Genomic DNA, 15,238 nt, shown 5'->3' with positions numbered 1-15,238 from the left:
ATTGAAAGTGAAAATTTTTAGTTATTTTTCAAATTTCAAATACAATTTCAAGTTGTATTTGAAATTTTCATGACCAAACGCCGATTTCCAAATAAAATATAAAAAAATTCCAGAAAAAAAGTGAAAAATTCTTATGGCCAAACGGGTCCTAATATTCATGATATTTAGAACAAAGCGGGTTTAAATAAAGCTACATGAACATTAAGGATTCACGTAGTAGATAAGGGCGGAGGGAGGAAGGGCCAAGCGGACAACCCCTTAAACGGAAAATTACACTATTTATATATGATTAAAATTATTATTTTTTATATATATAATAGACATTAAACTTCCTTTGACTTATTTCTAGCGTTAACTTTTTCATATTTTGAAATCACTCCATGAAAATCGTGTAACCGACCCTAATTTGCATATTCAAAACTAATCCAAGTACCTTTATTTAAAAAATGAGGAGTATTATTATTGGTCTAAGATTATTTATTAGTAGTACTCATTAACACAAGACAAAAAGATATCTATAAATCCACTTGAACTTAATATTAGGATCTTTGAACTTTCTTTCTTAAAAATATAATCATAATTTTCAGTCAAAAGATGGTGCAGAAAGTGTGGGGACACTAATTTGTCTTCTTTCCCCTTTTTGTCTATTTGGAAATAGACAAGATTCATCACACAACACTCACATCACTGTAATAATAATTTCAGAGAGACAGTGTCACCCATACATACAAGCCTACAAGGGAAGAAGAAGCAAAAGACCCTTTAATTGGATGAACATAAATGGAGTATGAAAGAATTGACAAGAAAAATCTACAGGTACAAACACTGATGTGTTATGTACTGCTTAGTTGTTAATTTGCTTCTTTACTTGCTTTGTGATCTGGGCTGAAAGCAACCTTTTTTTAGCTTTTTTCTATTTTCCCAATGTGGGGTTTTTTTTTTTTCTTGTGATCTTGACAATCTTGTAGAGTCAGTGAGAATGCAGTAGGTACAAACCTTGATGCACTATGTACTGTTTAGTTGTTAATTTGCTTCTTTACTTGCTTTGTGATCTTGGTTTGAAAGCAATCTTTTTTAGCTTTTTTCTATTTTCCTAATGTGGGGTTTTTTTTTTTCTTGTGATCTTGACAATCTTGTAGAGTCAGTGACAATGCAGTAGGGTACAAACCTTGATGCACTATGTACTGTTTAGTTGTTAATTTGCTTCTTTACTTGCTTTGTGATCTTGGTTTGAAAGCAATCTTTTTTAGCTTTTTTCTATTTTCCCAATGTGGGGTTTTTTTTTTTCTTGTGATCTTGACAATCTTGTAGAGTCAGTGAGAATGCAGTAGGTACAAACCTTGATGCACTATGTACTGTTTAGTTGTTAATTTGCTTCTTTACTTGCTTTGTTGTGATCTGGGGTTGAAAGCAAAGTTTTTTCTTTTTCTCTTTGCTCAATGTGGGTTTTGAATTTCAAGGCAAGAAAAGGGTAGAGAAAATGACACATTGACATTTTAGTTTATGTTGTGTTTTGCTTGTTAGTTTTCTACTTTTTTCCATTATTCTCCTTTGTTTGGAAAAAAAAAAATCAACTTTTGATCCATCGAATCAGCACCTAGTAAATCCAATTCTCAACAACAACAACGTACCCAGTGTAATCCCACAAGTGAGGCCCGAGGAGGATAGAGTGTACGCAGACCTTACCCCTATGTTGGCTTGTAGAGAGGTTGTTTCCGATACATCCTCGACTAAGGATAAAGCAATAACAAAGCAAGTTAAAAAGGGAAAAGGATGTAAACCCAATTTTCAACAACACACCCAGTGTAATCCCACAAGTGGGGTCTGGGGAGGGTAAAGTGTACGCTGATCTTACCCATACCTTGGGAGGTAGAGAAGCTGTTTCCGATAGATCCTCGACTCAGGATAAAGCAATAACAAAGCAGGTGAAAAAGGGAAAAGGATGTAAACGCCGTTCTTGTTTTAGGAAATTTAGTTTTTTTTTTTTTTCCTTCTTCTTCTTCTTATGTTGTTTGTTTTGTTATAGCTGTCTCCTAGGAAGCTAAGGTCTTTGTTACTGGGAGCAGAAAAGAAGAGAAAACAAGAAGGAAGAGAAGAAGTAATAGAAGATCAAGAGTTTGAATCTGCTACATTGTCCTTGAGATCCCATTTGCCTGAGATCCATGATTCTGGTATAGTAAGGCATTGACATTTTGTACATTATGCAATGAGTTTTGTACCTCTATTTCTTGCTGAACTGCTAACCTTTTTAAAATCCACCTGTTCAGTAATTAATTAGACTTAACTGTATTTTTCTTGAATAGCAACTTCTTTCAGTTATGCTAGTATCTAATTTCTAACTTGAAAGAGCATAAAAAGTTTTGGGTGCTTCCGGTGGTGGCGACAGGATTTTCACTGTGGTGTTCAACATCTGCTATATATAAATAATAAAAAAAGTGACCTTGTATATAGGGTGTGATTTTCAGGCTAAGGAGGTTCAAGTGAACCCCCTTACGCCCCTCTAGCTCCGCCCGTGATTTAAGCTTTCAAATATCCTATAATAATGGCACCCAAGTTTGTGGCCGGGTGGTCAATGAAGTGGGTTGAGAACCATGGTTCTTAGGTTCAAATTCCTGCAGAGACAAACAAATACTAGGTGATTTTTTTCCATCTGTCCTAGCCTCGGTGGACAGAGTTACCTGGTACCTATTGCTGGTGGCAAGTATCACGTGGAATATGTCGAGGTGTGCGTAAGCAGCCCAGACACCAAGGTTATAGGCAAAAAATCATATAATAATGCGGTTGTTAAGATATGCATGGTCCGCTATTAGCTTGTTTTGACATTTTGGTAGTTTGAATGCAAGTACTTGTTTTTTTGCTTACCAGGTTGTAATTTGGAGAATTGCAAAGATGTAAATGTTGTAAGTGTTGTTCCTGAGAGTTCAACATCCTTAGCAATTGATTCGTCAATGTCCTTGGAGATGATTAACGACATGAGAATCAAAGATCAATCGTTGGTCAGTACAAGAATTATGTCTCAAGATGAGAGTATTTTCGACTGTGATAGTGGAATCGATAGTATTAGTACTATATCTCCGCTCTTCGAATTTCAAAAGGCTGAGCGAGTCCCACAGAGGGTTCCCCTAGCTCCTTTCTCGAAACCTGCCCCTTCCAAATGGGATGATGCGCAGAAATGGATAGCAAGCCCAACATCTAACAGGCCAAGGACCGGGCAGAACAGTCAAGTTGTTGGATCACGCAAAACTAGGCAACAATATACGAAAGTTGTAGTTGAGGTTCCTGATCAAAGATTGGTTCCTTATGAGGACCCTATTGATACAAAGCAGATAGACTCAGGCCAACCGAAGGACAGTGGAGTCCAGAAGTTTGTGAGTTGGGAGGCTGACCCACACCCAATTGCTGAATCATACGTGAAGCCGGTGCTCATGATTGAAAATTCTGTCGGACAATCAGCAAGTAAGACTAATTTTGATGCGCCAAACCCTATCACACAACACCATGTATGTAGCTTTATAGCTTGTTTGGCCAAGCTTTTAGGAGAAGAAAAGGTGTTTTTGAGTAGAAGCAGACGCTGAAAAAAGTAGCTTCGCTCCCAAAAGCACTTGTAAGAAAATACACTTGGAAGCACTTTTTAAAAGCTTGACTAAACACTAATGGTTGCTCAAAAGTGGTTTTCAGTTAGCCAAACACAAAATTTGGTTAGTACTTTTTAAAAACAATTCTTTTCAAAATAAGTTGATTTCAGAAGCTTGGCCAAACAGGCTATTAATCCCTTACATGTGTCTGGAAAGAATTCTATGTATGAAATTCCATCTCCTCTAGATACAAATTTTGTACAAGAATGAGAAATAGTTGTATCACTAATTTTGATGTACCGTTTATAAATATATACTTATCATGCTTTTTATTATTGTCGTCTTCACATTAGGCTGACACACTCACACATTTATTTTTAAAGTTCTTTACATTAGGATGATTTTTTAAAAAATTAAACTCTATCTCCCCGTTCTCAAAGTTTACTTCTCTTCTCAACTTTGCTTGCATGATTGAGCATATCTACCAACGTATTCAAGGAATAATGAATTGTAAGGCAAAAGTCTTTTTAAGGAAAGTAGATAATAATAATATATTGCCTGACCAAAAAAAGAGCAAGACAAAATCTATTGGAGAGGCAGAGTATGTTATCATTTAGTAAAAGTCTTTGCACTAGATCCTTAATGCTGCTAAAAAGTCCGAAGTTGCACGGGCTCTCAGTAATTGGAAAATGATCGTAACTTTTGGACCTTTGGGTCCTGACTTTTATCTTCATGAGAATGGAAAATGCTCATTTTCTCTTTACTAAGACTCACGTGAACTTCCTTTGGGACTTACAGAAGTTGAAATTTGAAATCTCTATTTAAGAAGGAAGGGCAAATAAGTGCACAACTTAGGAAGAAAAAAAGGAGGAGGAAAAAAAACAGAATAAGTCAGCTGCACAGTGTCTTCCTGTGGACACGCTTTTAGATTTGCTCAAAATAGAGGAGAAGGGAAGATCTATTACATGACCTTATTCACGATAGGTAACCCGTAACAGTGACATTTCTACATTTCTTTCTTAAGTTTCAGCAGATTCTGCTTTTGATGAATTTTCAATACCAATTCGTTTTCTAGATTGTTGTTGAACTAGAATTGGATTTGGTGTGCTAAATTTTGAGATGTGATATGCTCTTCTACTAGATTGCAGCTGATAAATCTAAAACTTGAAATGTGAAGTATCTGCATTAGAGTCAAAATGGAAGTTCATAAGGCCAGTTATAAAGATGTTCCTGTATATGCACTTGTACACATGCTCAAAACATAGATAAGATGGAAGATTTGTACACATGATCTCCACAGTAAATTGTTGAAATACGATGAACTTTTGGATGCAAGATGATAAATGATTGTATACTTTTGCAGTAAATCTGAGCCGTCATGATTCGTCTGTTTCTATACATAGTTCAACTGTCATCCCCCCACCATCGACTGCTAGGTCAGTTTCAATGAGAGACATGGGCACAGAAATGACTCCAATTGCAAGCCAGGAACCTTCTAGAACAGGGACACCTGTGAGAGCAACAACACCAACTCGCAGCCCGACTTCTTCTCGGCCATCAACTCCAGGAGCTGCACCAGCTTCCTCTCCTTTTCGTTCTTCAAATGATAATATGGATACTCGCACAAATGAGTTGTTGTCTGACCAGGAATTACAGATGAAAACTCGAAGAGAAATCATGCAACTAGGAACTAAACTTGGTAAGATGAATATAGCTGCCTGGGCTAGCAAAGATGGTGAGGATAGAAATGCATCCAGCTTTCCAAAAACCAATAAGCAAGGGCAACAAAGTGCAACTGTCACTGAGGCACGTGCAGCTGCTTGGGAGGAGGCAGAGAAAGCGAAGTACATGGCCAGGTAGTTTCAAGGAAATTAGAAATCTTATATTAGTTACTTAAGCCTTTTGATCATAGTTTAGAGTGTAGCTACAAGTGCATTGCAGATTCTTTGAACCCTTGGTGCCCATTAATGACATTGATCCTGTTATCTATTGAAAAAAGGGAAGATTTTGCTAGCTTATTCAACTTTATAGTTATCCTTAAGATGCTCTTCATCCTCTGCCACACTTTTATTCTTCATGGTAACCGGTGCTCTTCAGGTATGCTCTGGAGCATAATCTAATGAAAGCATATTTATCCCGCACCCCACCCCCTCCCCCCACCCCCCCCCCAAAAAAAAAAAAAAAAAAACTGGTACTCCCTTTGTTTCAATTTGTTTGTCTTATTTTCCTTTTTAGTCTCTTTAAAAAAGAATGTCACTTTTAACTGCGTCCGACCGTTACTGAGGCTTTTGCTTCTGTTCAATACATATTGGCTGAATTTTTGTTGGTTAATCCAATCAGTTCATCGACGGTCAGTATTTTTAGTAACTCTTTACATCCAACATCCTATATGACATATTTAAGACCTCAGCTTGCTTATTCCACTTCTTAATCATCCTTCATTTCACTAATTCATATTAACATGGACCTAAGATGAATTAGATAGGTTTTACACTTTACCCGCAAGGGTGGCTCAGTTGGTTGAGCATGGGTCTTTCATAATGGAGGTCTTAGGTTCGAAACCCCTGCCTACGACAACAGGGGATTTGCCTTCTGGGTCGAGCTCGTCACACGGGGCTTGCCTAGTGCGGGTTACCTCTCCTGTGTGGTTTGCGAGCTATTGCACAGGAGCTGGGTTTACCCTGTGCGCACCCAAAGGATAACGGCTGCGAGTTCCCATGTCATCAAAAAAAAAAAAAAAAAAAAAGATAGGTTTTACACTTTTCTCAAAGAGGACAGGGTGTTACTTAAAAGTCAAAAAAGGGGAAGTTTCCCGTCTTAGTTTCACTTCCTTGAACTTATTACACACATCTTTAGTTTAAGACCACATGATTCAAGTCTTCTTTATTTTCTTAAACTCCGTGCCGAGTTAAACCATGACAAACAATTTGAAACGGAGGGAGTAATAATAATGAAAGCTTAGGTGATAAGCGTCAATGAAGTAGGTTGGGAACTATTAGGTCTCAGGTTTAAATCTTAGCAAAAACATTAGGTGATTTCTTTCCATGTCTAAGCCTTGGTAGATGGGGTGACCCTGTACCTTTGTTGGTGTGAAGTAACAGGTACCCCGTGGAATTTGTTGAGGTGCGCATAAGCTGGCTCGGACAGCACGGTTATAAGAAAAACAAAAATAACTTAGTTGATAAAGGCTGGTATTCAGTGAAAGCATACGTGCGTTTTTCGAGTAATTGCTTCTTTGAATTTGCTACATAGTGTATGACTTGCTGGTTATCTTTCTCCAGGTTTAAACGAGAAGAGATCAAGATAGAAGCCTGGGAAAATCATCAACAAGCAAAGACGGAAGCCGAGATGAGGAAAATTGAGGTAATTGTCTTTTGCGTGACCAAGTATCATGTGTTCAGCCATCTACACAATACAAATTTTATTTCTAAAGCTCTACACCTGGAAGTAAATTTTATGTGTTTTGTGATTTAATGCAAATTATTGAGAACGATAAAATTAGAACTGCTCTTCTCATCCTCTTATGTAATCTTCTGGATAAGTAATATTATATTGATGCGAAAGCACACTTTTTTGATGAAGTAATCATTCATTGATGTGTACAAAGTGGTACACAAAAAGTAGAACATCCAAACAACAATATGGTTCTCTACGAAAGACACCTTACCCTGTTATGTAATTTCTTATGCATAACTTCAGGATCTTTAACTTTCTTTGCATTTTGTTTTCAATTCCATCCTATGCAAAATCTCTAAGTGGTACCATGTCTTTGTTTGATAGCTAGATGTACTGTCATCTCTCTTTGCTTTTTGCCTTCACCATTTTCGACCAGACAAAGTGCTCTTCTAATGTCTATACAAAACATGACATTATCTCTGTATTGGTGTCTCTGGTGCATTTGGCTGCATTACATGTAACTGTCTACTTTACAACCCGGTTGCTTATAATAGGAACATTGCATAATTTCTTCTCTTAGTGGACTTGAATATACAGGAACAAGAAGTGACAACATTTTGCTAAAAACCTTATGTTGAACGCATTGATCAACATGATCTGAACTTCACGCAAACGAAACTTTTTTGGCTTTCAGGTGGAGGTGGAAAAGATGAAGGCACGAGCGCAAGACAAGCTAATGAACAAGCTAGCTGCTGTGAGGCACAAAGCCGAAGAGAAACTGGCAGCAGCAGAAGCCAGGAGGAACAAACGTGCTGCAAAAATAGACAAACAAGCAGAATATATTCGTAAAACTGGACGTTTACCCCGCTCATTCTCCTGTTGCCGCTGGTGCTTCTGAAGAGCTACAAAATACTATAAAATGCTCTGTATATTTTTGTTTTTTGACTAGCTAGTATTGTGAAGTTGGACTCTAGCATTTGTGTATGCTTTGAGCTCTTTGTCCAAACTCAACTGGTTGGCCACATTACATGTAGTTGTTGCTTAATGGAAGTTGAAGTTGAGGCATTGTTATGGCCAATTGTGATTCGATTTACAAATTCTTAGCATAGATTGATAGCCTTTTAAGGGTTTAAAGTAGATGATTAATTTGCAACATGAAGAAGGATAATTAATTAATTTGCAACAACTTTAAAGAGATTTAAGTCATTTAAACATTACAAATTATTTATCAAACACGCAACTGCTTGTCCGTTTCAATATTTCTGTCCAAATAAGTAATTATTTACTATATAAAATAAGTCTCAACATTTGAAAGTGATCTACAACGGCATGTAGAATTTAAAAGTAAAAGCCAGTGCTGAATCACTATCCTTGTAAATTATAAATTAAAAGAGTACTAGTTTTAGCAAATCAAAAGTAAATCTTTTTCCAAACTAGTTGGAGTACTAATAGTCAAATTTAAGTCTTCCAGAGTACAATATGCAAATTGGACTAGTAAAAGTGAAGAGAGGGAGTAGAATATTGATTTATCAAATGCAAAGACAATTCATTATGCAAGGGAAATTCCAGTTAAGCTAAACTGATCCAGCAACTTTAGAAAAGGATATAGCAAAGCTGCAAATGTACTTTTTGTTAACACTCTAAAAAGTTACATACAGTCATGACCCTTCTGGGCAAACCTGTCCCCAGCAACTGACTGGTGGAAAATTATCCATCCAGTCAGAGAGTTTACATAAATGAGAAAAAGAGCTTCTAATAGTACAAAGGGCAAGAAAAAAAATATTCTGTTTCCCTACTTCTTAAATCAAAACCAGTAGAGCTAATTTGTTCGTTAAACCTAAAAAGCCTAAAAAGAACTCACAGATGTATGTAAAACAAATACATCAGCTAGAGCAAACGAATGTCCCGTCATTTATGAGGAAACAACACCAAGCTTCTTTGCAAAGTCGTCATCATCATCCAAGAATTCGTCCTCGGGGTCACCTTCGTCGAAGTTGTAATCTTCTCCCTCAACCGGTTCATAGTAGCCTTCGTGGTCTTGAGAGTCTGCTCCTTCCACAATCATCTCCTCTTCAGGTTCAAGTTCATTTGTATTGCGGTGCAAAGGAGATTGGTGATCCGCGGATTTTGTTTCTTGTGGACCGTTACTATCACCTGATACGAGCTTAGATTCTTCCTTCTGAATAGAGAGGTCAGACTCATTCTTGATGATAGCGGAAGGAAAGTCAGCATTCCCTTTTTTCCTCTTCAAAATCTCTTTTAGGGGCATTGGTCCTTCAAATGATAGATTGCCCCCGCTATCAACCTTTTGGAACTTCCGCTTTCCCAGGGGTTGTTGCTCGTTGAGACTTTGCTCATTGCTCTCAGCAGTTTTCCTACCTTTAAGTTCTGCGAGACTTTTAGGACGCCGGAAGTCAGAATTATTGCCATTTATTCTATCTCTTCTTAGATACGGACCTCTGTTATTTCTCCCGTCATTATTAAAATCCCCTTGCACTCTTCCCTTTATTCTGTCTTGTGGCCTTCCTTGGTAAGAGTACATCTGTGGCCTTTCTGAAGACAACTTGCGACGGTCTCTCACCCTATCCATTTCCCTATCAAACCGTAAGTCAGCCCGATCAGTTGGAGAAGATGACCTAACTGGAATCTTTATTCTTCCTCGAAGACGACCACTAAGAGAACTATCATGTGAAGGTAAATAGTGTGTCTCCCTCCTAGAACTCCTGTTGCCTTGGTCTTCAACATGCTTTTCACTTGAAAAGTCACCAATGACAGATTTCAAACCATTACCACCCCTCCTATGTTTCGATAACCGATGTCTCAGATCTGACATTTCAGCATGTTCATTGTTATCTAGTGTACCATAGCGTCTCTCAGAAGAAGCTATATGCTGCTCCCGAGCATAGCGACCCTGAAGCCTGTCATACGAGTCCTCATATCCATGCACATCACGGTACATATCTCGGTCAATATCTGCCACTGAATCATAATCAGCAGAATCGCCCATGTCATATTCATTTCTCCCCAAATTATCCCTTGTTCCACCATAATGATCTCCATCGTGATAATAATCTGAATCACCTCTGAGCTCATCATCCACAAGGACATCAAAACCAGGAGAAGGCTCCCTTGAAATTTCATCATCATCGATCCCAATGGGCTGCTGCACTCTGTGGGGTCCACTGAGAGGATTGCCATTGGTTGGAGGCGGCATATTTGTTGGCTTGTACCTGGAATGTTCTCTGTTTATGACGGAATTTGGTGGCAGTACCTTCTCACCAAAGGCATTTTCCAGTTTTCCCACAGGTTTAGGTAGTTCAGCAGGCTTCAGATTATTTGTATGTGGAAATTTCTTGCCTTGCACAGTTTTTCCGACCCCATCGAATGCCTTCTTAACAGTTGGAGTTTCACTAGATGCAGTAGACACTGGAGGCAGCTGTGAAGGTTTGTTGGAAACAAAGGTTGGTGCATGCATGAATGCACACTTATCACCTTTTCGACAAATCCCTTGCTGGAAGAATATGCACGGCATGGCTTGTTTACTAGAAGCATATGGAACCTGTGACATAGGTGCAACAGACACCATAGGAGCTACAGAAGATCCCATAGCAGTTGGAACTTGAGCTTCCAAAAATCCATCAAAAGGCTGTAGGGAAAAGGTTAATAGTGATCAATTGAATGAATAACTTGTAAATACAGAGCAATATACATCTGCTAGTAAAGTAGAAACTCTATATGTACAAGAGTTCTTAGCCAAAAATGTCCCTTATCTATTGGAGTAGATAAAGGACTAAAGATGCTCAAGCTTATATTCGAAAGACCAAAATAGACCAATTCCAATAGATAAGGGACAATTTTGGCTAAAAACTCTGTACAAGACAAGACAACAAGGATCTTTGCATATTTATAGCATGGAGATGATAAGAAGCTAGAGCAGTTTGAGAAAGAAATAACTCACAGGGTGCCGGAATGCACACTTTGGGTTTAAGCAGTTTCCATTCAACCAGTACCAGCAATCCCTTGGATTAAGCCGAGCCATGTCACTATGACGGTACTCACACTCGCTTCCCTGTTAACAAAATATTTAGAGCATCAATAAAGGTACACTAGATCCATATATGTAAATTAGTTCATTAAGGGGTCGTTTGGTTTCTAGCCAAATTTGATGAACGGTTGGTTCGCTGCGCTGAAAATGAGATACAAGGAAAATAACGAAAAAAAAGTGTCTGCTTTTAAGTTGGATAAAGTTTTGTTTACATTTTACCCTTAGTTTTTAGTAAATAAGAGAAAAGAAAAACCAAGGATACTGTGGTCGTTTAGGTGTTTTATCCAGGGTTTGCTAATCCCGGTATTAGAATTCATGTTGAATCCGGTATAAAATAATCCCGGTTTTGTGCTTATATTGGAAACAAAAATCCAACCGAACGCGGGATAAAATAATCCTGAATTTTATCATCGGGATTACTTTTCTAATCCACCATTTATTTATTCACCATTTATGTATTCACACACAAAGGAACAGAGAGCCTGTAATATAGAAAGATGCTAAAGGCATTTGTACAACAAGTGGTTTTCCCAAACAGTTACGAAAAGAGAATTAAATGAGAAACAATTTCAGTAATTGCACGTGTTGCATCGACTAATTTTGTTTAACGTGATAAGAGGGGCGACGCCTACACACAGCCGATAGATTCGAAGCAAAACCAACATCCCGACAAAGAAGATAAAGACAAATGTGATTGCCCGTCTAGCATTATTATACGTGTTCGTAGGGCATAAACCAGTGCACTTATTGTCGGAATCAAAGTCGCCAACTTTAAACTTGCTCCAAGATTGACTAAATCCAGTTTCACAAAACCATCATAAAAGCCACAGAAAAAAAAATTACTATCAAGCTCATAGTATCTACCAGAAACCTAAATGTTCCATAAGAAGGTCAATCATGTAATATATGGTCTTACGATCGCAACCTCGCAAGCATCCTAGAAAATCAAATGAACACCTAAGCCAATAACAAATGATGACTTGAAAAGAATCAATTGTCTGCACAAAAATATTGTCAAGCAGGAAAATTTTGGCTTCTGTAAAAGTTGCATATAGAAGGAAAAGAGATAATGACACAAAAAATGAATTCATAGAAGTGTGGAGTTTGGCTGAGATAAAACAGAATCAATTGCTTGACATATAGTACTTATCTTTTCTCAAAAAAAGAAGTTGCTACATAAAATTCACTCAAAAAATTCAAGATTTTTGTACATCAAGATTCTTTTAAGTTTCAAAAAAAAAAAAAAAGATTCTTTTAAGCTTTAAACTGAAAAAAAATCATGAAATAGTTCCACATTCTAACTGCAAAAAAGAAAAACCACAGCCCCCAAGAAAAGAGGGTTTATCCATAACTCAAAAATCCTCTTGAAATTAAAAAAAAAAAAAAACACAATCCTTATCTCTTACAACACAGATCCTCAACTAGTACACTCACATACAAATCAAGAATAATAAAAGACACCAAATTTAACAATATAAAATTACTCTCTCCGCTTACTTTCCTTTTTAGTCCGTTTAAAAAAAATATCTCTTTCCTTTTTTTTGCAAACTCTTTAATTCCAACTTTACACGCATCACGTTTTAGATCACAAGATTATATTTTAAGAGCACAAGATTCAAAAATCTTCTCTTATACTACTCTCTAGCTTACTTTCCTTTTTAATCCGTTTAAAAAAAATATCTCTATTCTTTTTTTGGAAACTTTTTAATTCCAACTTTACACGCATAATGTTTTAGATCACAAGATTATATTTTAAGAGCACAAGATTCAAAAAAAAAAATCTCTTTTACTTTTTTAAACTCCGTGCTAAGTCAAAATCAGACAAACAAATTGAAACGGAGAAATTAAAAAAGAAAAGATTGGACCTTTTTGCATGTGAGTGGAGAAGCAAGAAAATAAACACAATCTGTATTTCTCTTTATAGCTTCTTCTTCAGCTGATAAAGTAACAGTTTCCGGTGCCGGCGCCGGAAATTGCGGCGGTGTAGGGCCCACCATAATCTTGAAGATGGATCTAGGGTTTACGGTAGGCGGGTCGGGTATATATTTATATGTATATACACTGAATAATGTATGTATATATGTGTGTGTGTGTGTGTGTGTGTATAATGAATTGATAAATCTGTGTTGTTGAATGAATTTTGAAGGGTTTGTGTGCGAGAGGAGAAAGAAGATAGAGGTAATGTTTTGTTGTTGTGTGAGTTGAGAGGCATTTAATATATCACTTTCTTATTTTCCTTTTTTAGCCCCTGTTTCCTTTTTGTTTCTATTTTTGGGTTCATGTGATATATACTCACTCCGTACTAATTGATTTCTTAATTTAATTAATCACGGAGTTTAAGAAAAAAAATAAAAAAAAATAAAATTTGTAATTTAAAACAAGTCATTTTTCCTAATCGAAAAAGGGCCAAAATTATTCCTGAACTTTGAGAAATAGTTCATCTATACCCTTCGTTATACTATAGGGTCAATCATACTCTTACTGTTATATTATAGTCCAGATATACTCTTATGTTAAACGATCTGCCACATGGCATCATCCTAGACACCCAGCCCATTTTTACCCTCAAATAATTTTTTACCTTTAATGTGGTTAATTTAGCTAAGTTTGGGATGTTTATTTGATTTTGAATTCTTGGTCTCATTTTGTTCTTGGAATTAAAGAGCTTTTTTTTGTTGATTGAAATCATGGCGAATAATAAAGGTTTGATTTTTATGTTGTTGTTTGAATTGTAAATTCAAGAATTCTTGTTTTTTTAATGTTGGGTTTTGTTTAAATTTTTTTTTTTTTTTGTGTGTGAAAAAATTTCAGGTAAAATTTCAAGTAAAGGGTGTGTTTGGTATGAAGGAAAATGTTTTCCAGGACCGTTTGGCCATGAAGTATTTGAGAAAAGTATTTTTTGTTTTCAAAGTGAAAAATGGTACTATTTGGAAATTGGAGGAGCTGGGGTGAGGGAACGGAGATTGTGGACATGGAGGAGTTGAGCATGGAGTAAGAAGAAGAAAGTAAGAAAGAGAAAAGAAAATGGGTTGGGTGAAAAAATTATATTCGGGTTGGGTTGGGTTAAATTGATAGGTAAAAAATTATTTGAGGGTGAAAATGGGTTGGGCGTCTAGGATGATGCCACGTGGCAGACCATTTAACATAAGGGTATATCTGGATTATAGTATAACGATAAGGGTATAATTAGCCCTATAATATAACGGTATGGGTATAATTGACCCTATAGTATAACGAAGGGTATGGATGAACTATTTCCCAAAGTTCAGGGGTAATTTTGACCCTTTTCCGTTTCCTAATTGACGGTGGATCTAAGGTTTTCTGTGGCGGGTCGGGTATATTTTATGTGTATATATTAATAATGTATGTATATCTGTATATATGTGTGTGTATGATTAAATGATAAATCTGTGGTGTGAATGAATTTTTTGCAGGGTTTGTGTGAGAGGAGAAAGAAGAAGATGAGGTATGATGGGAAGTGCTTGGGAGAGTTGCTAAGCATTAGAAATCAATTCAACGAAAAACTAACGATCGACGAGGGAATTTTTTGCAGGGTTTGTGTGAGAGGAGAAAGAAGAAGATGAGACATGATGGTAAGTGCTTGATCCTAACGATTCCCTCGTCGGTCGCTAGTTTTTCGTTGAATTGATTTCTAATGCTTAGCAACTCTCCCGCTCTTATGTCTAAGGTCTCCATCTCTACTCTAACATGTGATTTCCTGGTTATCTTAACTTTTCTTGCTTCTTTTTTCAATGAAAGAATTTGATGCAGAAAGTTCAATACAAATTTTCTTATATTTTTGTGTGTATTGTTATGCCCTTTTTTCTCCTTGTTCATTAGCTCCAGTTTGCTGCTCTGCTGCCTTTTTGTTTTTTTGTTAATTTTATTATTTCGGTCAAAAACTAATACTTGAAACTTTTCGAGTATACCTTACTTTTGTGATAAATTCACTATTTAACTTTTAGCTTATATATTATGATAGACAATCCATTTCTTTTGCTTCTGAAAAGAAAGAAAACAACTCACTATCAATGTTGTAGCGCCCTCATTCACAGATACACACACATTTTTCTGCACCCAAAAAATAAAATATTTTTATTTATTCCCTAAAGAATAAAATTGAAGTACTAGCTTAAGATGGACGAAATGCACAAATGGCCTATTTGGGCAGCGCAATTTAAGGCTTAGCCACTTTTTTTTAACAAAAGTTAACTTCCGACTA

General features: G+C 36.7%; 2 protein-coding genes across 2 annotated transcripts; one reads left to right on the top strand and one right to left on the bottom strand.

Moving 5' to 3' along the window:
- Nucleotides 1–560: 560 nt before the first annotated feature.
- On the top strand, nt 561–8,049 carry LOC132625811 (uncharacterized). Its single transcript, XM_060340390.1, has 6 exons — nt 561–816; nt 2,027–2,171; nt 2,866–3,456; nt 4,939–5,431; nt 6,857–6,938; nt 7,666–8,049. Exons 1-6 carry the CDS (start codon nt 781–783, stop codon nt 7,867–7,869), a joined length of 1,551 nt encoding a protein of 516 aa, XP_060196373.1. The 5' UTR covers nt 561–780; the 3' UTR covers nt 7,870–8,049.
- A 528-nt stretch (nt 8,050–8,577) lies between these two features.
- On the bottom strand, nt 8,578–13,221 carry LOC132625810 (zinc finger CCCH domain-containing protein 17-like). Its single transcript, XM_060340389.1, has 3 exons — nt 12,882–13,221; nt 10,930–11,040; nt 8,578–10,617 (listed from the first exon to the last, which is right to left on the bottom strand). Exons 1-3 carry the CDS (start codon nt 13,011–13,013, stop codon nt 8,884–8,886), a joined length of 1,977 nt encoding a protein of 658 aa, XP_060196372.1. The 5' UTR covers nt 13,014–13,221; the 3' UTR covers nt 8,578–8,883.
- Nucleotides 13,222–15,238: the final 2,017 nt, after the last annotated feature.

Source organism: Lycium barbarum, chromosome 2, assembly GCF_019175385.1.
Source record: "Lycium barbarum isolate Lr01 chromosome 2, ASM1917538v2, whole genome shotgun sequence".
NCBI lineage: Eukaryota > Viridiplantae > Streptophyta > Magnoliopsida > Solanales > Solanaceae > Lycium > Lycium barbarum.
Note: the sequence above shows the minus strand (reverse complement) of the source record. Positions and strands in the feature narration are given on the sequence as shown.